Source organism: Rousettus aegyptiacus, unplaced genomic scaffold, assembly GCF_014176215.1.
Source record: "Rousettus aegyptiacus isolate mRouAeg1 unplaced genomic scaffold, mRouAeg1.p scaffold_m13_p_5, whole genome shotgun sequence".
NCBI classification, from domain to species: Eukaryota; Metazoa; Chordata; class Mammalia; order Chiroptera; family Pteropodidae; genus Rousettus; species Rousettus aegyptiacus.
The window spans coordinates 112,567,241-112,590,608 of record NW_023416308.1 but is presented as its reverse complement, the minus strand read 5'-3'; the positions used below and the strand labels follow the sequence as shown (position 1 = coordinate 112,590,608).

At 41.2% G+C, this 23,368-nt stretch overlaps 1 protein-coding gene across 2 annotated transcripts; it reads right to left on the bottom strand.

Annotated features, from left to right (window-relative positions):
• Positions 1 to 1,201: 1,201 nt before the first annotated feature.
• Positions 1,202 to 22,840, bottom strand: LOC107518422 (olfactory receptor 9I1-like). 2 transcript variants are annotated; one of them, XM_036221535.1, is made up of 3 exons: positions 22,781 to 22,836; positions 16,787 to 17,283; positions 14,270 to 15,760 (listed from the first exon to the last, which is right to left on the bottom strand). In XM_036221535.1, exons 2-3 carry the CDS (start codon positions 16,983 to 16,985, stop codon positions 14,808 to 14,810), a joined length of 1,152 nt encoding a protein of 383 aa, XP_036077428.1. In that variant the 5' UTR covers positions 16,986 to 17,283; positions 22,781 to 22,836; the 3' UTR covers positions 14,270 to 14,807. The 2 variants fall into 2 exon arrangements, 1 of the variants encoding a protein (XP_036077428.1); XR_004951048.1 differs by lacking the exons at positions 14,270 to 15,760; positions 16,787 to 17,283 and adding an exon at positions 1,202 to 1,747 and having other exon boundaries at positions 22,781 to 22,840.
• Between the last annotated feature and the right edge of the window lie 528 nt (positions 22,841 to 23,368).

Here is a 23,368-nt window from a genome sequence, read left to right as displayed (position 1 = left end):
GCCAAGGTCATGTATTTAAGAGACTGGAAGAAACCAGCGTGACCAGGGCTCAGCTAAGAGGAGCATGTGTAAGGGGAGCATAGAGCCGTTGGTTGGAACCGGATTACGTCGGCTTTTACAAGACAAGTCCAGGGTTTGGTCTTCACCCACAGAGTAACTGAAACCATGTGCTCCAAAGCATCAGGTTGACTCATAGGTTGCTAGAAGAAAATGCCTCAATATCCTTTAAGGAAGTTTTCAGCCTTTTCTGTTCTCTGTCTTCCCCTATTTCTCAAGTGCTGATATTTTAATAAACTATTCTGGAATTGAAACTGCAAGGTATTGACTCTGCGACACAGGAAATGAACCAACATTTACCAAATATGTATATATATTATATATATACAGATACATAGTACATACGCTAGATAGATATTATATATATACATATATACGTATACACATACACTATATCTATCTGTGTGTGGGGGTGTGCATAGTAATAGTGAGAGACAGACAAACAGACAGACAAATGGAAGAGACAGAAAAAGAGAGACAAACAGAGAGAGAGAGAGTATAGGTTGATGAAGTGGAAATCTCAGAGGATTTTTCTTATCTCCAAAATATCTGTTATTACAATGTTGTTCCATTTGTTAAGTGAGATATTTATTATTGAAAACAAAATACAATTTTAAGCCTACGGACATGAGTAAAATACCTTCAATATAGCAGAGGTACTAGATGAATCTTTTCTTAATATCATAATCTTACTAACTAAGAAGACCAATCCGAATTAAGGAAAAGACTGAATTACAGAATTTCTATTTTATTACCGACTCGTCGGCTTGTAATTTTAACTAAAGCAGTTTTGATAAATTTGGTAATGAATGAACTTAAGGCTGCCCCCTACCCCAGTGCAGGAGCTGGTTACACACGATCTCCTGGTGCTATTTCATGTACATCGGCCTTCCCTCTGCGCGGGACTTGAGGGTGTGACTATGACTTTTATTTCCTTGCATTTTCCGAAGATTTATATGAGTGGTAAACACAGGATAGCACCACATTAAGGTCTGGATTTTAAGGTAAAAAAAAAAACAATGGAATCCATTTTAATGATCACATCGATATCTTATAAAGAAATAGACTAAAGCACTAAAAAAAAATAAGAGACCTCTTTTAAATATTATCTTCCTGATTGGGCTATTAATGCACAGCCCCATATAATGCCCATGCTATTTTTTTCGCTAGCAGTAGCCGTGACATCATTCTGAAGCCCTCAGTCTAATGAAGGAGCGTTCTTTCATATGACTTACAGAACTTCACTTTGCCATGGCTGGGCATGTCCTCAGGGAAATTCCACTTTAAGTAGCAGTGCCACTGGCGTCACAATGAAATTTAACTTTAAGATCACTCGTTCTGCTATTCCAGTAAAGAATTCAGGCTCTATTGACACTGGCCAAGTGTTCACCATTGTTATTAATGCTTAGAAGTTCTCTTTGCCTCCAGCTCTGCATCTATATTAGTTTGCTAGGGGCTGCCATCATAAAATACCGTAGGCTGGGTGGTTTAAAAAACAGGAATTTCTTTTCTCGCTGTCCTAGAGGCTGGAATCCAACATGGTCGAGTTCTGGGGAGAGCGCTCTCCCTGGCTCGTAGACAGCTTCCTTCTTGCTGTGTTCTCAGCTGGCAGAGAGAGAGAGAGAGAAAGGTCTTTGGTGTTTCCTCCTTTCATGGCAATATCCAATACCTGTAGTCAGACCTTATTTATCTGGAAAACATGAAATAATGATACAAAAAAATCTGAGTGGGGCATTCGAGGGGACTCATGCTTAACTGACCTGAAATTAAGTAGCTTGAATAAAGTGAATTCTAATCATGGAGAACTTTTTCTGTTTTTCCTCTGGATAAACATCAGTCCTGCCTTTATTCATGTTCTTGATTGCAAAATTTGACTGTAGAAGCATGTGTTTGTTTTCCTGAGATGAAGGCACATAGCTACTATCAAGTAAGCAAAGTCTTGGTGCAAGAAATTCCTCTAAAATTAAGAACCCCTGGAGATTATAGATAAATATTACGTACTGAGAATAAAAAGCTCTCCCTCAAGAAAGCATCAGCAAATATCTGAAGACAGACTCTTGCCTTCATTCTTAACCAACCGCAACATCCAAGACCTTGTAAGACCTCAATAAATGAATTAATTTATTTACAAGAATAACAAGAGTCCTGAACTACTGCTTAAATAGTACTTTCAAGAAATAGACCAGGATGTCACAGAGACACAGAGGCTGGTTGAAGTTCCTACAGAGGTGTGAAAAAAGCAACGCTGACTTCATTCAATTAGTAAATATGTTAACAGAGCACTTACTACATGCAGAGATTGTGTTAAGTAAAGAAAAGCCAAGAAGACAAGCACATTTTTAACAATACGATGTATGAGATATGGGCCAGGATGGTGGAATGAATGGAGAACTATGGAGACATTGGGAAGGAAGGAAGCAATTAGTTCTGCCGAGTAAGCAAGAGGCTCTGGTCCAGACTGCAGTGGAAATAGGAGAGCAGAAGTAATGACAGGGAGCCCACAGACTAGGCAGATGGAATGGAATTTCTTGAAGGGGCTGGATGAGAGGGGCACAGAGGTGGTTATTGAGCCAGGAGAGAAAGTGGTAGAAAAAGTTCCCTAAAACAAGTGACAGTTGGGCTAGACACTGATTGATAAGGGAAGTTCACTGCACAGAAAAGTCAAAGTAATAACATTCCAAAACCAGGACCAACTCGAGCAAGAGACTAGGGAGTAGGAAAGTGTGGGGTGCTTTAGTAGCCCGCAGATACGCGTCGGTGCCCTTCCTGCTGTCTTCCCACCTCCCAAGGCTCGAGACCCTGATATGACACCCCTGAAATGTCCAACAATTGCCAACTGCCCCACTCCGCCCTGCCTGAATGATCATTGGCCTTTCCCTTCTAAAAATATCTTGAGATCCATGTTATTTTCAACATTCCTCCAGTTGTCACCACCGCCTCTATCAAAACCGTCCTGTCCTCTGTTCTATTCACTAAAGGCTCGGTCTTCTCCTGAGGAATCATGTAAAGGTATTGATAGCTAAAAGGTTTATTCTTGCATGTGAAGATATCCTTGGCTAAGAGCTTTATTCTCTCTTGAAAATAAGTGAGTGTCAACCAAGGTCCTTGCAGCTGTACTCAAAAGAGCAAACAGTTCTGTGAGAATTTCAGACACCATGACATAGCAAATGGGACAAATTTTTGGAGATTGTACAACTGTCCTGTTGTCTCACAGGTCACAGCACTCTAATAGCTTTTTGAGTTTCGCATAAGGCAAAGGGAAAAGAAAACCTTCTGAGATTCCTAATTGTACGTAAATAGCTGAGAAACTTAAAATAATTCTAAGTACCCTGATAAACTATTTTTACAATCCATGCAGTTGGAGAGCTCCAGCAAAATAGTTCCTAAATTCTGGGACTAGCAAAGAGAGACCAAGGAGTCTGTTTCGGAACTGAAGTTGATCCTGCAGCTAAGAATAACATCAGCCAGAGGCTGATAGAAGGCAGGAAAGGTGAGAGGCCATGTAGGGAAGAATTTCTGGGCTTTACAAATCGAGACTAGGCATCAAGTGATGCATAAAGGAAAGGTAAAACTTGGCCATTTCATAACTCAAGAAACATCTGTTTTAAAATTTTTTTAATTTTAAACTTCTCTTGAGGAAAGAAATCTTGCTATAACATAGGATAACACTTGGTTAGAATTGAGAGGCTGGTGTTCCTTTACACAGGGCAAGGTCTCTCCCAATGACAAGTCCCCACCCTCCCCATTGAATCATCTTCAACCAGTATCACTCAGTGACTTGGCTCTTGATGTTGGACTCTTTTGCAACAATCCCCAAGAATCCCATAAGCGTACGTTTAAGCAACCCTATGGAAAAAGAGCCCATCATCTGCAAACCCAAGCCACTCCCTTTTTTTTTTGACATTGAAAACAACTTTAATATTAAATTATCAAATAAGGACTCTTATAACCCCAACCCTGTAAAAGAATATATTTTTAAGTGTATAATGCAGTAAGATTCACACGTGTTGACCACAACTCACTAAAGGAAATAAATCGTTCATCCATACCCTGTTTTCTATTCTATTTTATTTAAATCTATTATATCCTATCTTGTTTTTTTAAGTTGATCGTAACCTACTAAATTACTTTGATGACTCATTAATGGATCATAACCTACCATTTGAAAAACATCGCTTTGGTGTGTTGTAATTTGTCGTAATGTTTCAACTTGCCTTTTAAAATATTCTAGGCTTTTCTTGTCAAATATAAAATTACTAATTAATGGTTAGAGGCCAACAGTACAATGTGACTAAGAGCAGGTGGATACTTTCAACAGCTTTAGAAGAATCAGGGATCTTAAAACTTTCCATTTCTTTCACCCACAAGACAGCCCACCCTGATTCAGAAGGTTAAATGAGGAAATTTTTGAGGGTTTGAGGGTATGGTAGTTGTTTCTGATAATGTTCCAAATCTTCCCGCACAGGACTCTCCTAGCTCTGCCTTTGTTGCTTAATGAATTATTTCCAGTCATTATTTAATTAGTAACTAACTTAGATATTAACCTCATTGTATTTTATTGTCTATATCTTTCTGATAATACAGGATTCCAACAATCAAGAGAAAATGAAACTTTCTAACACTACCCTGTTAACAGTTTGGCATGCATCCTTCTTTCTTGAGCAATTCATCCAAGAGCTTTTCCTTAAACTCTGAATACCAAAGCATCCACCACTGGCTGTAGCCCATCTCCTTAACACGAGGCAAAGGCAGAGCTCCCCAGTGAGTTATCCCCATGGAAGCATCCCAGTTCCTTATCTAACTTGGTTTCTGGTCCCCTCGCTGTCCCGGTTTTTTTTTTTCTGGACATGGTCCACTCTGTTTTTATTCCTTTTAAAGTATAAAATCCAGAAATGAAGGCTTTCCTTTTCATAGAATCAGCTCATTTCTTTATCTTCTAGAGCTTAATTCATGTACTAATTAACGGCATGTTTACTAAACACTTGCCAGGTGCCAGGCTGTTGCATCACATTGGCGAATGGCGAAATGGCGAAAACTCCGTGCCTGCCTTCCCAAAGCTCAGGCATCAGCAATCTCCCAAAGAAATGCAAACTAAATTCAAGATGAATCCAAGAATTTGGACATAAAAAAGAAAATGACATTTTAACACGTTTAAAGGTAAATGCGGGTAAATAATTTGATTATCTTAGAAAGACCTTTCCAAACACAACAGGAAACCTAGAAGCTACAAAGGAAAAAAATGAATAAATCTAACTACATCAAATTTTAACATTTTTGGAGGCTAAAAGCACCATAAACAAATTCTAAAGACAAACTTGGGAAAATATTTGCAACACAAATGACAAACAAAAGACTTTTTTCCAACAATATACAAAGTACTTTTAGAAATCAGTCGACAAAGCACATAAAAAATTTACAAAAGGAATGTAAATGAGGCAAACAAATGAGACAATTTCAAACCCTGTTAATAATCAAAGAAATACGAGCTAAAATAATGAGGTATTTTTTAAGTAAATATTTACCACGATATTTTAGATTTGGAATATCTAAGTATTTGAAATATCTAAACGTCTCCCCGGTGCTGTCAGCGTGTACGGAATCTGGCATTTTCATTCACTGCACATTGCAACAGCCCTTCTGCAGGGAATTCAGCAATGAGTTTGTTTTCAGCGTTCCGATTCTGCGACTTTAATTGTTTCAATCCTTTATATTCTCATCCAACCTATCCTCCATCACATCATGGCTTCCAGAACTAGCTCGCACCTGCAACTTCCAAGATCGTCATGCCAACACTCCTGATTCTACTCAATCTATAATTTCTGGGACTCAGGAATACTGTTCTCCTGGCCTAGAGGATTTCCACACAGCCTCTCTGTTTTCTTAATCTCCTAGGAAATTCGACAATCATCTAGTCCACTCCTGATAAAGGGGAAATGCGAACTGTCTGGGAGTGTCTTCCTACCCTGATTCCCTTACCCATAGGAGATGATGATTCTAATTAGAGAAGAAATGGAGCTTCTGATGAAACTAAGTGACATCAGGACCAAGACAGTTGTGTTAAAGCCTGGGGGTAGTTCCCTGTCAGGTAAAGCAATAGAAACCAGACATTAATTCACTGACCACATCGTCTAGAAGTGAGGTGTGCATGCGTGTGTGTGTGTGTGTGTGTGTGTGTGTGTGTGTGTGTTCAGCAATGACTGGTGTGTCCACACGGTTATATTAAGATAATACCCACTAGATCTATGCTTCCCCAGCGTTTCTGGCTCAGACCCCTTACCCAATGCTTACACCTTAATATGTCTGTGACCTCACAAGCCATAAATGGAAGAGTTTTACTTTGTGCAGGTTTGGGTTTGTCCTCCCTGAGGAGCATCCTTTCTGCCAGGTAAACTACGAAAGTGAATAACACGATGCCACCTTCTCAACAGCAACTTTAAAACACAGTTGCTATTTAGCTCCAGTACCTGAGATTATGTAATGTCTTGTACATGACACCAAGAGCTCAGGCAATCAAAAAAATAAACTAGACTTCATCAAAATTTAAATTTTTGTGCATCAAAGGACATAATCAACAGAGTAAAAATAACAAACCACGAAATGGGCAAAAATATTTGCAAATCACATATCTCCTATAGGATTGGTATCCAGAATATATAAAGAACTCATGCGACTCAAAAAAATTTTTTCAGTGAACAAAGGACTTAGGCGTTTCTCCAAAGAAGATACACGAATGGCCAATAAGCACGTAAAAAGATGTTCAACATCACTAATCATTAGAGTAATGCAAATCAAAACCACATTGAGATACCATGTCACATTCATTAGAATGGCTATCGGAAAGAGGAAAAAACACAGAAAATGACAAGGGTTGGTGATGATGTAGAAAAACTGGAATTTTGGTACATTACTGATGGCAATGTAAAATGGTATAGCCACTGTGCCAAATAGTAAGCAGTTCCTCAAAAAGTTAAACAAAGTTTTATCATATGATCTAGCAATTCCACTTTCAGGTATTATGTCCCCCACACATTGAAAACAGGGAGTTCAACAGATATCTGTACGCCGATATTTATAACAGTAATATTCACCATAGCCAAGATGTGGAAAAAATCTAACCGTCCATCAACAGATGAATGAATAAAGAAAATGTGATATATACATGCAGTGGAATATAATTTGGCCTTGAAGAGGAAGGAAATTCTGACATTTGCAATAATAGATGAACCTCAGGACATTATGCTAAGTGAAATAAGCCAGTCACAGAAGAACAAATAGTGCATGATTCCACTTATCTGAGGCATCTAAAATACTCAAACTCATATAAGCAGAGAAAATAATAGTAGTTTTCAGGGGCTGGAGGATAGGGAGAACAGGCATTGTTCTTCGGTGGATATATTTGAGACTATATCGCACTGTAAAATAAATAATTACCTCCTAGCTCTTCCTCTAGCAACTCTGATGCAGAGAGTTAACTCACTTAGGTTACAAAAGCCATATCTTTGGGTTTTCCACAGCACTTAACACATTTTAACATACTGCATTACTTACTATATTATTTACTTATTTGTCATATTCAGTGTGTTTGTCTATCTCCATTTGGATGTAACTCCACAAGGGAAGAAATTTTTGCTTTTTTTCTTCATTGACATAATTCCCAAGCTGCTAGAATAGTGCTCAGTGCAGAGCAGCCCCTCAATAGAGAGTTGATTTATTGGATTAATGAGTAAAATATTTTAGACTATGTCTATAGTGAAAATAAAAAGTAAAAGATATAGACGGGCTATTTTTACAATACATTTTTTATGGTTTCAAAACCCGACGAAACACATTTACTAACTAATGGTAGAATTAGAAAGTTCAGACAGTCATTCCATTACAAGGAAAAAAAGCACTTTTGTTACTGCTGTTGCTGTCATTCGTGTGTGTGTGCGCGCGCGCGTGCGCGCAATATGTTTTCAATAAAGATAGATATGTTGAGAAAAAGACATGTTTTTTTCAACAGTTTTCAGATCAGTTCATGGGTTTCGAAAGGAGATAAGTGGAAACAGCTGAGACCTTCTTCCCCAATAGGATTAAAGGATGAATCGTGTAACATCCATGAAACACATTGGTGTCCATGAACAAACCCTAGGCGCACCACAGGGGAGCAGGCAGCCTGCTTTCCTTTCAACTTCCGTCAGCTTTCTCCAATTTTTCAAGTGCGTTAGGCTCCTTGTACTCCATATTTAAGTAAGATTCAGGAGGAAATATTATTTGAGGTTTGAATTCAGCATCAGGCAAAATGAAATTCAGAACCTAGAGCTATTTTATCTTCTTTGAACTCCGCCAATTAAAAAAAAAAAAAAAACAACCTTTTATCCGAAATGGAATGACATTGGTTAATAAAATTATATAGGTTTCAAGTGTACGATTCAATAATATATCATCTTTATGTTGTATTATGTGTTTGCCTCCCAAAGTCAAATCTTCTGTCACCACATACCTGACCTCGTTTACCTTTATCTACCTCCCCGCTCCCTCTTTCCCTCTGGTAACCACCATACTGTTGTCTGTGTTTATGAGTTTTATGGATGGGCAGAGGACCTAAACAGACAGTTCTCCTAAAACTCAAGATGCTTCATTTTCTTTTCACCCTCTACCACTATTATTTCCAAAAGGATCTGGGAGATTCATGAGGGGTGACTTTGGAGCTTGAGCACCTTGTGGTCTTTTGCACGAGACTGTGATCCATTATTCTTTCTCTCTAGGTTAAACAAATAAGATGTGAGCAAGGGAAGCAGAAAAAGAAATCCAGAAAGTATTTCTATCTGTACTCTATTCATCTTTATCACCAAAAAAGAATTTTTTTGTGATTGTTGTTGATCTTACCTGAAGTGTCATGACTCTCCCAGATGATATCCTGACCCATACACAAAAGTAAATATGTAAATATACTCTCAAACCAAATTCCTAAGATTATACGTTGTATGAGTTAAACTCCATCATTCTACTCTACACCCATGCCCTTATGGCATAATCTAGTTAACTGGGCTTTACACTTCTATTTATTCTTTCAAATTAGTACATGCGAAAAAGGGAAATCACAATTAAAGACTCGGTGTTGTCCTTCCCCGCCCCCAGCTTTATTGAGATATAATGGACCTATGACATTGTGTAAGTTTAGGGTGCACAATGTGATGATTTGATGCACGTGTGTATCATAAAGGGTTTGTCAAGATGAAGTTAGTTAACATATACTTCATCTTACATAATTACTATTTTGTTTTGTTGTTTTGTTGTTGTTATGGTGAGAACATTTAAGAACTGTTCTCATAACAACTTTCAGGTATGTAACACAGTACGGCTAACGGCAGCCATGATGCTGTACATTGGATCCAGAACTTACTCATCTTATAATGGAAAGTTTATACACTTTGACTGCTGCTCCCTCTTTCACCAATCCTCAGACCCTGGAAACCATCAATCTACTCTCCATTTCTATGAGTTCAACTTTTTGGATTCCACATACAAGTAGGATCATACAGGATTTGTCTTTTTCTATCTAACTTATTTCACTTAGCATAATATTGTCGAGGTCTACCCACATTGTTACAAAAGGCAGGATTTTCTTTTTCCTGTGCGTGTGTGAGTGTGTGACATTTTCCTTATTTATTCATCTGTCACTGGGCAGTTAGGTTGTTTCCATGGCTTGGTTATTGTCAAAAATGCTCCAATGGACATGAGTGTTGATATCTCATCTAGATATTGATTATATTTCTTTGGGATAATTACCCAGAAGTTGGATTACTAGGTCATGTGGTAGAACTTCCCTACTGTTTCCCATAGTGGTTGTACCAATTTACATTCCCACCAGCGGTGCTCTAGGGATCCCTTTGTTTCAATTCCTCATCAGCATTTATTATCTCTTGTCTTTTTGATAATAGCCATTCTAACAGCTGCAAAGTGATCTCATTGTGGTGCTGATTTGCATTTCCCTTATAATTGATGATATCAACCATCCCTTCATATACCTGTTGTCCATTCGAATGTTTTCTTTGGGAAAATGTCTATTCCAGTGCTCTGCCCATTTTTAACTGGATTGTTTTTTGTTGTTGTTGTTATTGGGTTGTATGATTTCCTCATATATTTTGTCATTAACTCCTTATCAGATACATGGTTTGCAAATATTTTTCTCTCCTTCTGTAGGCTGCCCTTTCATTGTGTTGTTTCTTTTGATTTGCAGAAGCCTTTTAGTTTGACGTAAGCCCACTTGTTGATTTTTGCTTTTGTTGACTTCGCTTTTGGTGTCAAAAGGCCCTGCTGTTGGCATCCTGTGGCCGCAGGGTCTCACCACGGGCACACGCACAGCAGTGGAGGCCAGTGAGGGGGTGGGCAGCTAGCTGTAGGTGAGCACAGCGGTGCAGGTCGGCGACAGGGGACAGGGCCAGATCTGGACCCATGAGCAGCCGTCCAAGCCCCAGCATTGGTGACTATTCGTGCTGGTGCAACGTCTCGCCACAGGCACACATACAACAAGCCAAGAAGGCCGGGGACAGCAGCCAGGCCTGCACCCGAAGGCCTGAAGCTGGAGGGACAGCTCTGAGCGCTCGCACAGCTGGCCTTGAGGCTAGAGTTTTGTACTCATGCAGCTGCAGAGGCCTGGGCTGGCTGCCAGCGCAGATCCCCGGCTCTGGTTGGCAAAGGGAGATGGGGGAAAGAGGTAAGAAGGATTCCGGTGGCTGGCATCTGTGAACACAAAAACCTGCGGGGTGATAATTAGTGAATGCGGCCTGTGGTCCATGGAGGCTGTGCCGCCCGTTGGTTTCTTCAGTGGTGAAAGTTGCTGGTGTCTTCTGCAGAACATGTCACTGGGAGCCACGGCCACTCCCGCTGTGTGGCCGGCACTGGTAGCCCCTGCCCGCCTTCCTTTTTCCTAGCCATCCATCTCTGGGTGGGATGAAACCAAAGCGGGTCCTCTGTGCAGTGCCCGAAAGGCAGAGGACAGGGGTCACTCGCCCACTCTCCCTTTCTCAGGGAGTGGAAGTCTTCCTGGTGAGGAGCTCCCTCTCGGCACTGAGCTGAACCAGCCTGGAAAATGGGATGGTGCAGGCCAAACGAAGCCGTCCTTCCTTCCCTTCCACGCGGTTATTCTCAGGGTTTTTGTTCCACGCGTTGCTGAAGTTTTTCAAGTGGACTCCTGAGTGCTTCCAGAGCTGTGTTTGTTTATCGGTAGCTGTCTAATTGCTGATCTTTGCAGGAGGATGGATGTCAGGGTCCCCTCTACCCCCATCTTGGTGACGTCACTTTTTGGTGTTGTTCTCAACGATGAGAACATGGTGCCTTGGCCTTTTGATCTACTGGGTTAATTTGGTCAATTCCGAGTCTGAAGGTCTGCTTTCTTCATCTTCCTTATATTGTTTTGGGGTAGACCGAGGCCAAAGCATTACAGCTAAAAATTTATACTTCTAAAACCCAGTTCCTAAAAGGAATACACTTAGAAGCCGAGGGGGATAAAAAGAAAAAGACTCCAATGTTACCTACTGGACCTTATTACTTAGAGTTCTCCAGAGATACAACATGGACAGGATATATATATGAAGACTTTTCTTAAACCACTTTATGGATGTATGATTGACATAAAAACTTGTACATATTTAATGTATACATCTTGATGAATTTGGAGACAAGTATATCACTATGAAACCATCCCCACAATCTATATTGTATAGTAAAAATTTGCTAAGAAGGTAGATCTTATGTTGTGTTCTTATCACAAAATAATAATAACAAGAAGAAGAAGGAGAAGGAGGATGAGAAGTGGAAGGGGAAGGAGTGAAAGGAGAAGAAGAAAGAGGAGGAAGAGAAGGAGAAGAAGGAGAAGCATAGGAAGGTGGGAAACCTTTGGAGCTGATGGATCTGTTCATGGCATAGAAGGAGATTTGTTGTAAGACATTGGCTTACGCGATTCCTCATGTAAAAGCTGAGACGTCCCACAGTCTACAAGATCCCAGAAAGCAGTGGCATAGTTAGGTCTGGAGGCCTGAGAACCAGGGAAGCCAGTGGCGTAAATCCCAGTCCGGGTGCAGAAGAAGACCAGTGTTCCAGCACATGCGGTCAGGCAGAGAAGGCATGAGCCTCCCTTGCTCCACCTTCATTTCCATTCAAGCCCTCCACTGACTGGATGATGCCCAGCCACTCTGAGGAGAGCAAGCTGCTTTGCCGAGTTCACCAATTCAAATGCTAATCTCATCTGGAACCGTCCTCATAAACACACCCAGAAATAAGGTTTAGCCAAATTTCTAGGCGCCCTGTGATTCAGTCAAATTGACACATAAGATCAACCATCACGAGATTCCTTTTTTTCTAAAGGATTACATGTAGAGTCTATTTTAAGAATGATATTTTTAAATAAGAATAATGAAAACTCTTAGCACAGAGCTTAACACACATTAGGTAATTTATTAATGCTTTCATTTATTTATTAATATATGTAATTGGAAATTCGCTGTAAATGTCCTTTCTTCCGTTGCCTTCTCACATTAAACAGAAGATAGTCCCCTTAAACTTCATTTTATTTTTATCCATTTTGTGCATCCCTCAAACAATTGTGTACACATCTAATACTATGCAGATATCAAAGGCCATTCATTTATAGACAGAGTCGGTTGCCCCTTACCAAGGAGAAGGTGGGAGGAACGTGAGGTGACTCCCATCCCTAAGAAAATAGCACAGTCATGGTTTAGCATTTTGCCCATTCGTTTGAGTTTCAAGTTGAAGTTTTACTTGCCTTTATATGAGAAGCCTCGTAAGGGGTGATTCCTTCCGCCCATTAACACAGCCTGAGTGAGAGTTGATGAAAATGTGTCAGCCTCTTAAGAGGGAGTAGTTGATGTCTATTTTTGATGAAGGGACATGTTGCGTACACCTGTATACCTGAGGAAGGCTGCAATTCAGGGAAGGAAAGGTGTACCATTGAAAAACTAGATAGCGCCAAAGGTATATTTCCCTAATTTCACTATTTCACCAAGAATCAGTCGTAAATCAATACTATGGTCAGGGCCCTGCTAGCTTTCTCTGGCCTAACTCAGATTCTAGAATGAAGCACACAATACCGTGTGCAAATGAAGTACCAGGCCCTGGGATACGCCATTCGTTGTTCCCTGGATGGAATGGATGTGCTTCCCTCCATCTCTATCACCACAGGACCCCTTCTGCCCGTCACGATACCACCAAAGGGATCTTGTTGAAATTCAGATATTATCATTTCATGCCTTGCATTTGAAGGAAAGGCCACAAGTCCCTAAGCGAGCCTACAAGGCTCTCTGTGACCTAGTTTCTCCTGAATGTACCAGCCGCATCTCACGCTAAGCCCCCTCTCGCATTCTGCTGCAGCCACTCGCCTCTCTCAGTTCCTCAAGGCATCCTGTCTCACAGGTCCTTGCATCTTGTAACATTTTCTATCTGTAACAGTCTCCATAACTTACGACTACGACCTACTTATTCTTTAAGCCTCAGTTTAAATGTTAGTCCCTCAAGGAAATCTTTTCTGACCACACCAAACTAGATCGGAATCTTATTATACAGTATAACAATATCCTGTGCTGCTTCTTTTGTTCTACCTTCCAAAGTCATATAAAAATTGCTTAACTGTGTAACGGTTTAGTATCTGTCTATGCCACAGGTTCTAATCACCAGGAGGAACCACGTCTGTTTCATTTATTACCACATTCTGACACCCAGTATCATGTTCGATACATAGTAGATAGTCAGTAAATATTTGCTGACATGATCTATAAGATTGAATCTCCATGAAGATGTTTCTCAAGTAATATTTCTAGCAGATGTGGAGGTCATTAAAAGGTGGTGCTCAGATTCATAGTTATCTGTCTTCTGATAATAAAGTAAATGTCCTACAGGAGATGGGAGTAGAGAGTGGTTTTCATTATGGGAGAAGAGAACATGGCTTGAGTTAATTGAGGCAGATGGTCCGTGAACAATACTTCAGAAATAAAGTGAAGCTTCTGACCTTTGGTGATCAAGAAATATTTCAAAAGTTATAGGCTAGACTCAGTTTAGCTCTACATCAAGATCAAATTGTTTCCAAGAATTAATGTAAATTGTTACATCTTTTTTTTTATTCTACAGTGTCATGGTCCTCTAAGCTATCTTGGGAAGTAGGCTAACATATTCTAGTTGAACCTTTCCCAATTCGCATCTACTTTCCCTTTTATTTCTTCTTCTGTTTAGCTACTCATATTTTCCATGACAAATGCCTAAATTGGATATGACCAAATGTTGAGAAAACCTTTTTTTGGTCAAGGCTGATCTCTACTTCACTACTTGCAACCAAAGAATGTCACTGCCCTTACTATGTAAACAATAGTTGTTCTTTTGTAATTATTCAAGGTGCAAAAATCAGCTTAGTAGAAAAAAAAATCAAGTAGCTGAAAAAACACTCGACAACACCCAAGACAGCTCAAAAATATGACTTTTACATTTTATAGCATGTTATTATTTATAAAGCCCTTCAGCATTCCATCGCTCTTGATCCTGGCTTTAATCACAACAAGACAGAGATTTTTACTGATGCAAAAACAAGCAGAGAATTTCTGGTTCAAGGTCATAAAGCTAATAAATAAATTGCTCAACTACATTTTTTGGCCCAATATGACTTTCTAATTATGAGATCTGGTTCGTGTGCTAAGGGACAAGCCAAAAGCCTAAAGGATGATTTGCAGGAACTTCTGAATAGATGGAGCTCAAGTCTTACTCTACTTGGAAACCCTCGTCCTGTCAAGAGCTTTCTTCAGAGCCTCCTTCACTTCCTTGTTTCTCAGACTGTAGATCATTGGGTTCAGCATAGGTATAAGCACAGTGTAAAACACTGACACAATCTTGTCCTTCCCGAGGGATTTTCCCATATTACCTTTCAGGTATATAAATATGAGTGTCCCAAAGAAAAGAGCCACTGCAGTCATGTGAGAAGCACAGGTAGAGAAAGTCTTGGCTTTGCCGCCTACTGCACGGATCTTCAAAATGGCCCAAATGATGAACAGGTAGGAGATAAGAATCACCGAAATGCTGATTGTAATGACCAAGAAAGCTAAGAAGTAGATCACCTGTTCCCGTAGCCTGGTCTCACTACAGGCAAGCTTCATCAGGGGTGGAAGGTCACAGAAGAAGAAGTCCACTTGGTTAGACTTACAGAAGGAGATCGAGAAGGTACACCCAGTGCGGATCACAGAATTAAGCATGCCGCCAGCATATGCCCCAGCCACCAGTCCCAGGCGAGTCTGTGGTGTCATGGCAGTGACATAAAGGAGGGGGTTACACACAGCCACGTAACGGTCATAGGCCATCACAGCCAAAAGGAAGCATTCAGTACTAGCACAGAGTGTGAAAAAAAAGAACTGGGTGGCACAGCGCTCAAAGGAAATGACCATCTTATCAGTGTTCAAGGTCTCAAGCAACTGAGGGACGATAACAGAGGAGTAGCAGATGTCCAGGAAGGAGAGGTGGCTGAGGAAGAAGTACATGGGAGTCTGGAAGCGAGAGTCACTCCGAATCAGCACTATCATGCCCAGGTTGCCTGCCATGGTGATGAGATAAAGGACCAGGAACACAAAGAAGAGACCCATCTGCAGCTCTGCCTGCAGCTGGAACCCCAACAGAATGAATTCTGTCACTAGAGTGCCATTCTCTGCCATGAATCCTGGGTTATCCGCTGAAATAAAAAAAAAATACAATAAAGTTTCATTGAAGATAAATTAAGGGGAGCATAGCTCGATTTGACCATTTTCAGTAATGACAACAACCTTTTAGATGTGTAAAGCACTTTACGCTTCTTACAAATTTTATTTCATTTGATCCATCAGAAAGCCTTGGAAGCATATATTGTTAATCCCATTTTCGAAATAAGAATACAAGGGTCCAAGAGGTAAAGTGACCAGCTCATGACTTCATAGTTAGCAAAGAGGCAAAGCCGGAACTAGAACTCAGTTTCTTAGACTTTTTCAAACTTCTGATAGGTTCCAAATCGGAATCTGTCATCGGCCTCACTGAAGAGGCGGGAAATACCACTTTGTTGGAGAAACCCTAGTGATAGAATATTAGGGACATGGGCTTTGAAACCAGACCTAGATTCAAATTCTTGGGGATCTTGGGCAAGTCAATTCATCTTTCTGAGCCTCAACATCTTTGTTGGCTTAATGGGGATTTCAACACCAAAGTCACAATATTATTGTGAAAGGCATAACATACTATGCTGAGCTTGCGGTCAGACTCACACACTTAGAATTATTTTTTCTAAATTATACAACAATATGAGTAACGTGCTCCTATGTTCGTGTACATTTGGAGTCTTATCTCCAAGTCCACGGGCCTGGAGTCCTAAAAATCAACTCTATCTACTTTTGCAGTTCTTTTGATGTGCGTATGAGTGGAATAGCATTGACTGCAAGACAGTGAGCCATGAAGAGCAAGCGCTGTTAGAATCTCTACAACCTGTCGAGTGCTGAGTTGCTTCTAGAAGCAACTGTTCCTACCAACCAACATGACCAGGTTTCCAAGATCTTCTCTTAATTCCAAACGACCTGTCTCATTTTTTTAAATGCCAGATCAATATCAATCAGTGAGTTACATGAATCAAGTCATTCCAGAATTAGTCTGCTTATTAAGGGACAAAGCCATCACACTGAATTTAGAATTCTAATACAGCTAAAGTTCTTGCCAGGTGCTTGGACGATCTTGCCTCTGTGCCTTTGGATGCTGTTAATTTGGGGTAATGCAAGTACTGAATACTTCAAAGGTGATTCTTCTTGTCCTCCTTCCAACCTTGAAATAAAAACTGAAGTCGAGAAAGGCCTCATAAGATTCCAGATAAATAAGAAAATGAAACCCTGCTCAGTGTTTGACAAAAGCTGATCTACTGATAAAATAAAGATCATCATCTGGTGTTTTTCCTCCACTGAATTTCTGATAATGTAAATATTTAGGAGATTTTCTTTTTCCTTAGGGTTCAATCTAATCTTGACCTTTGGTCAAAACAATGATTTTCTGTGTTATAAAAGGAATTCACACATATCATCCTGACCAAAGAGGTGGGGGAAGAGAAAGAGAATACATTCATTTATTTATTTTTTCAGTAAGGATCTACTGAGAACTTACCATGTGCCAGGTAGGCTTCTCGTTGCTCAGAACAGCAGACAAAGAGCTTCGCCCCTGTAGAGCCGTCGTTCTAACAGAGAGCTAAGCATACGCAATATATTTTTAGAGTATATTTTCTACCATGATAGAAGATGATAAGTGTTATAAAAATTAAAAATGAAAAAGAAGATGAGCGGGGTGTGGGGAATTGCGAGAGGCAAAATAAAAAGAGGGCTATTCCATAGGACTGTCAGGGATGGTTTATTGAAAAGTTGACGTTTTAGCAGAAATGTTGGGGATTGGGTAACTCTTTACCCATAGTCGCACACATCATCTATCCACAAACAATAGAAAATAAAAACACAAATCACCAGCAATGAACCACCCCATTTCCATTACAAAATACACAGAATTCTTCAGGTTCTTGTGAGTCACTTTCGAGGCAACTTTGTTCAGAAGTGTCAGCCTCCAGATACAGAGAGAAGCCGATAGGTGTTTCAGAGGCTCAATGATAAGCTTACGATCATTTAATATAAAAGCAAGGCTAGAATCCTAACCATAGAGCATAGTGGTTAAGAAAATGAGCCCCCAAAACAGGCAAAGCTTGTTCCAAACTCAGACTCAGTAACTTCTATTTGTGTGACCATGGACAAAGCAATTGACATTGTGAGTCTCGGCCTGATATCTATGGCAATAACAACAGCACTGTTGCGCCGTGAGAGGTAAAAGAGATAATTCATGGAAAAACAGGCAGTGTGTCTAGTACACAGTAAACACTCACTCCATGTTAATTGTTACAAAAGTGTTTTTTCAACCACTAGCTCTTTCCACCATTCAGAAATTTAATTTATCTCCCTTTTATTACTGAGCCGAATGAGGCTCAAAGTGGTTAAACCAACTTTCCCAAGACCACACAGTTAATAAATGGCACCAGGACTTCTGGCTCCAAATTATTCGTGCTGTCTACTAACCTACACCGTGGCTCACCACTTTGGTCTAGGAAGTAGCACACTGTAGCCCAGCTTCAGGCAGCCCCAGCTGGAGAAGCACAAGTCAGGAGATCCACTTCACTCCACTACTCCCCTAAGAGACTTTTAGAGCTCCTCCGGGGGAGGGCAGGTATTTTCCTTTGGAGGGGAATGTCATGGTGGGAGAGGAGCAGTCGATTATGACAAGCCGGAGATATTTATTGTAGGAAGGCTGGAAACAGCATCCGGAGCTCTGAATTCAAGTCCGGTATCTGCCACTGACATAAACTTGAACACCTATCTTCCTGTCTGAATCTGTGTCCTCATAGGCGGAGGCTGCACTAAATAACCTCAAACATTGCATCTTGTTCTACAATATGATGGTCTCTCCTCTACTGAAAGTCTAATGAGGCAGGGAAAGAACATGTATTGATAATAATAATAAAGAATGACATTAAGCAGCATTCACTGTGTGTCAAATACTGTTCAAGGTGTTTTCATAAACTGCCTCATTTATTTCTCACAATACTCCAACACTGGATATTGTTATTACCCTATTTATAAACTGGAAAACAGGGGCTTGCAGAGAGTAATTAATTTGGTTTAAGTACACTACTAAACCGAAATGTGAAGCATGGTCCATTGGACCCCAGGGCCAGGCTCCCAACAGCTGCCCACTGCTCACAAGTATGGTGTTAACAAGTTACCACATAGTGAGCATCATTTTTATGCACAAGATTTTCCAGCAGCTTTATATACATTACTCTCTACATGTGGGCAAGGAGGACAGCAACATAAGTTAAATAAAGAGTTTGGAAAATGACCCCAATTCTGAGCTGGAAAGACTGCATGTTCTCTTTCTGATAGTATCACCTGTACATGTCACATCTTGTCCTCTTGTCCACAGGAATGGGAGGGCAGAAGAGATGCACAGGGCTACCATCAAATCAGACTCCAAGAAGGAGTGTGCAGCCACTGAGGTACCATCACTTCTAGTATAGGTTTAAGTGACAAGACAAAAGTCATGTGAACCAACCTAGCTCCTGACTCCTCGTTACCGTCTGCCTACTGGTACTTGCCCTTTGAACCAATCTCATTCTTCATTTTTAATTTATTTTATCTCGCTGCATGCCGTGCATTTTTATAAGCCACTTTATATCTCTTTTGGAAAGAGATATTGATAAATAAATACAAACTAAAATGGCCTATTAGCCAGATGTCAGGATGTTCAGAATGATCAGACTCATCAGCATCAGACCAATAACGGTGCCGCCAGAGGACTGTGCCAAATGGACTCTGGAAAGAATGCACACAGAGTGGTCCAACCTAAATCAGACTGATCTATGGATGATGAAGAAAGGCGGATGCTCAAGGAAGAAGATGGAAAGCTTAGGGAGGTCTCCATGTCCGTGCCTCTGTAGCCGGCACAGATCCAAATCTCGAGACAATGACCTTGGCCTCCATACTGGGACAGTGAGCAGCATGCAAGGTGTCTTAATGCATGACGCACCTTCATGTGACCCTTTTGAGCATTGAGTGTGTCCATTTTGCAATGAGCACGGGAAAATTTTTTTAAAAACCCAGGTTTCCTTTTTCCTTTTGTTTGCTGATCTCTCAAGGAGCTGGAAAGTTTGGTTCTCTCCAAAAACGGTTCCACTTTGCCTTGCAATGCATGGTCTAAATTCCTGAATTGATCCAAAATGACAGATAACTCTAGCTAGAACAGCCAATCCACTTCCTAATGAAGAAGATTAGGGGAAAACAAACAGCGGCTCCACAAAAATCTCCAGGCGAGGAGAAGAATCGTGGATCAGTGTGGCCTCAGAGGAAACTATTTGGTCCCAGGCAATTTAGATAAACTACGCTGCTGGGAAAATATGAAGAAAACACTGAAGCAGCAGTTTCCTGTTTTCGAAGCTCACGACAGAGCTGAAATTGCTGGCTTTTAAGGATACACAGGAGGAAAGTGAATCCTCGGTGCCGTTACAAACCCATCCTACTCCACGGTTTTGGGCATCTGTCGGCATTTCATGTTTTGAGAGGTCTGTTATCTCGTTGTCGATAAGGCATAGAAATATTTCACTTCCAGACAAGACTCCCCTAGGTTATCTGTCCCCTGCGTTAGTCATGTCTGCTCAAGACCCACAGCCTCATTTTTATGCCCACTGATGGTAAACACACCTAAGACATGTAATTCTCACACAAGCCAAAGCTAAAGGAGAAAGACCTTGAAATCATCTGTCTTTTGAGATTATTAATACCCCCCGAAACCTTCGCTGACCCTCAGAAAACAGACAGGAGCTTTGGAAGAGAGAAAGCCCAGCAGGCTTTGATGTTTAATAAGTTTCCACTGTCATTCTACAGCAGAGGAAGCACTGCACCAGGAGCCGAGAGGCTACCACAGATCAAACAAGAAAATGTATGGGGAGATGATTCTGAAAGTAAAGCATTTGCACTTGGAAGGAATTGTTAGAAGTGCCCAGACATCAGCTTTAAAATAACACACACTGTGGAAAATATATACCCACGGATCTGAAAGTTATTTATATCTCAGCAAAACTAATCTACTTAGATCCTCCAAGTCAGGTTTAAAGTTATTTTAAAATAGTGAGGTATAAAGTTTGTATGCTCTTCCAAAAGTTATGGAGCCATTGCTCTCAGCGGGACATCTGCAACAAAGATTTGTGAAAGATCTACTTTTATATATACTGTGCCAGGCAGTAATCTGGACGCTGGGGACATAGTGATAAATATATAGAACTAAATGGACAGAGACGATAGTGATTCTCCCTCTGCCGCTGTAATAGAACTGGCATTGTCTGTGTGTGCTTACTTGAAGAGGAAAAAGGAAAAAAGGAATGAGTTACAAGATGCTTTGATGGCCACTCAAAGCGTCAGGGTGGACTTGAGTCCTCAAACAGTTGAAATGGTGCAAAAACATAGCTTCCTCCACCCACACTCTTTCTATGTTCAGACTCGATCTAGAGATGAAAACAGAGTCTCTATTTAAGTTTCTCTTTTCCTCAGAAACTAGTTTGGGGAAAAAAAAACTTTAGTTGGTAATTTTCTGGTTGAATTAAAACTCATAACTATATAGAAAAATATTCTCCAGCAAGCGTCCTAACACAGCAGAAAGGCAGACTGCATGGTGTCACAGAACCAGAATGCTTTGAAGATCTGTCACGAGGGGGAGGGGGACGCAAATCCCAGCCAGTTGCTTAAATTCTCTGAACTTCAGCTCTTTCATCTATAAAATGGGCATGAAGTCATGAGGATGAAATAAGATGACATTGTGTGTTAAACAAAGGTTAGTTCTGCGGCATACAATGGAAGGTGTGAATTCTTCCTCCCCGAAATTAAAAACTGCTTTCATGATTCCTCACTTTAGAACATTGTACCCCCATTCCTTCATCTGAGCCTCACACAACTGATTTTTAGATGAGGAAAGTAGGACTCAGAGAGGTCAACTGACTTGTCCAGTGATCACACAGCTAGGAAGGAAAGCAGTCAGGACTGAGACCTAGAACGCTTTCCACCATACCACGCACCCCCACTGTGGTGGTGGTAGTGATACAGATGCTCGTGCTTCCAAAGAAAGAAGGTGGGAAGGAAAAGACTTGAAAAGTTGAAATCTCGAGGTTCTTCCTCACTTTGTGATCCTATAATAAACTCCTAAAATGGCATGGAAAGTCTGTCCAAACAGTGACCTCAAACCTTCCCCAGCGCCTGCTCACTCTGACCCATCTGCTCCCTGGACTGAGTGAGCAATAGCATCTTGGAACTCAAAGGAGTCTCTGAAGGTCATGGTTCTGCCCTTCTGCCTTCAGATAGACAAAGCAGAGATAAGAAAACAGAGGCCCTGAGATGACGGGGGTCTTGCCCAGAAGCAAAGAGCCGATGGAAAAGTTGGCAGTGACTGGAGTCCAGTCTCCTGCAGCCTGACGAGACTCTGTTCCTACTGCCCAGGCTGCTCCTCCTTCTCAGAGTCTTAGCACAGCTTTTCTGAGGCTCAGCTTCTTGGAGAGCAGTGAGAACAGAGGGGCCGCCCTCCCTTAAAGAAACATCGGGAGGGGAGCGGCATTGTGGCGATGGGGATACCTAACAGAGCCAGCCTTACGACACGTGGACACAAGCCTCAGGTCTCATGAGGTCTGGACGGAACTCTTCCGCCACCCCGAACCCCTTAGAGCTTCTCCAAAAGTCAGTGCCCAGCTGACCTCTCCTAAAGGAGACCTCAGTTCTCTATGCCTTACGGTGGCTCACACAAAAAGTGGCCAATGGACTCTGAAATGCAAGGGTCTGAGAATTACTTCCCGCCCACAACAGAAAACCCCTCTAGAACATGGCTGACGTCTGATTTTTTAGCTAATAGTGACCCTTTCTGACCAACCACATTTATGGAGCCTGGACAATTTCAGTGATGGAGACTTACTCTCCTACAGAGGAATTCATTCTGTCTATTGCTTTCAGCTCCCTCTGTACGTCGGTACCATCGCATTCCAAATATCTGCAGGGGTTTTACAAGTTTCTTACAGATTCGACAGGAGTTACTGCTTGCTCTTTCCTCTTTTGCAATAGAGCCATTTAAATAGCCCCCCCCCACCCCTAGTTTTCCACGTAGTCTCACCTACCTTGTCTCTTCTGATTCCGAAAACAATCGCCTGAATCAGGTTTGAGAGGCATTATCAGTGCCATGTTATGGATGAGAAATTGAAACCCAAAGATGCTAAGTGTCTTGCATCACTTCAAAGGGGAAGTGAAACTAAAAGCTCCCGGCACATTGTGCTCCTCCAAAAGCTATACCAGTTTTGAGCCTACTCTCTAAAGAGAAAAAGAGAGAAATCCTTTTTAGATGAGAGGAAACCAAGATTCAGGTTGTCAAGACCATTTCGAATCTGGACTGTAGTTCATTTTCTCTCTGATCTGCTATGGCCACACTTACTTTTGTCAAGACCAAGAGGTCCTTCCCTAATCCAAAAGACAGGGCTGGTTGGGAGCAGAACGTAGTACCTAAGCAGGGCTTTGGGGGAGGAGAGAAATGAACATCTTCAGCACCTTCAGCTCACAAGCTCCAGCATCCACAGGAGCACCCCTTAATAGCTACCTGGATCTCTGCCCTATCCTGGGTGTTCCAGGAAGGCAATTAGAGGACCAGGATGGGATGTTGCGGAGGCGGGGGGGGGGGGGGAGATTTGCCACTGATTGGGGTTCTCTAATCA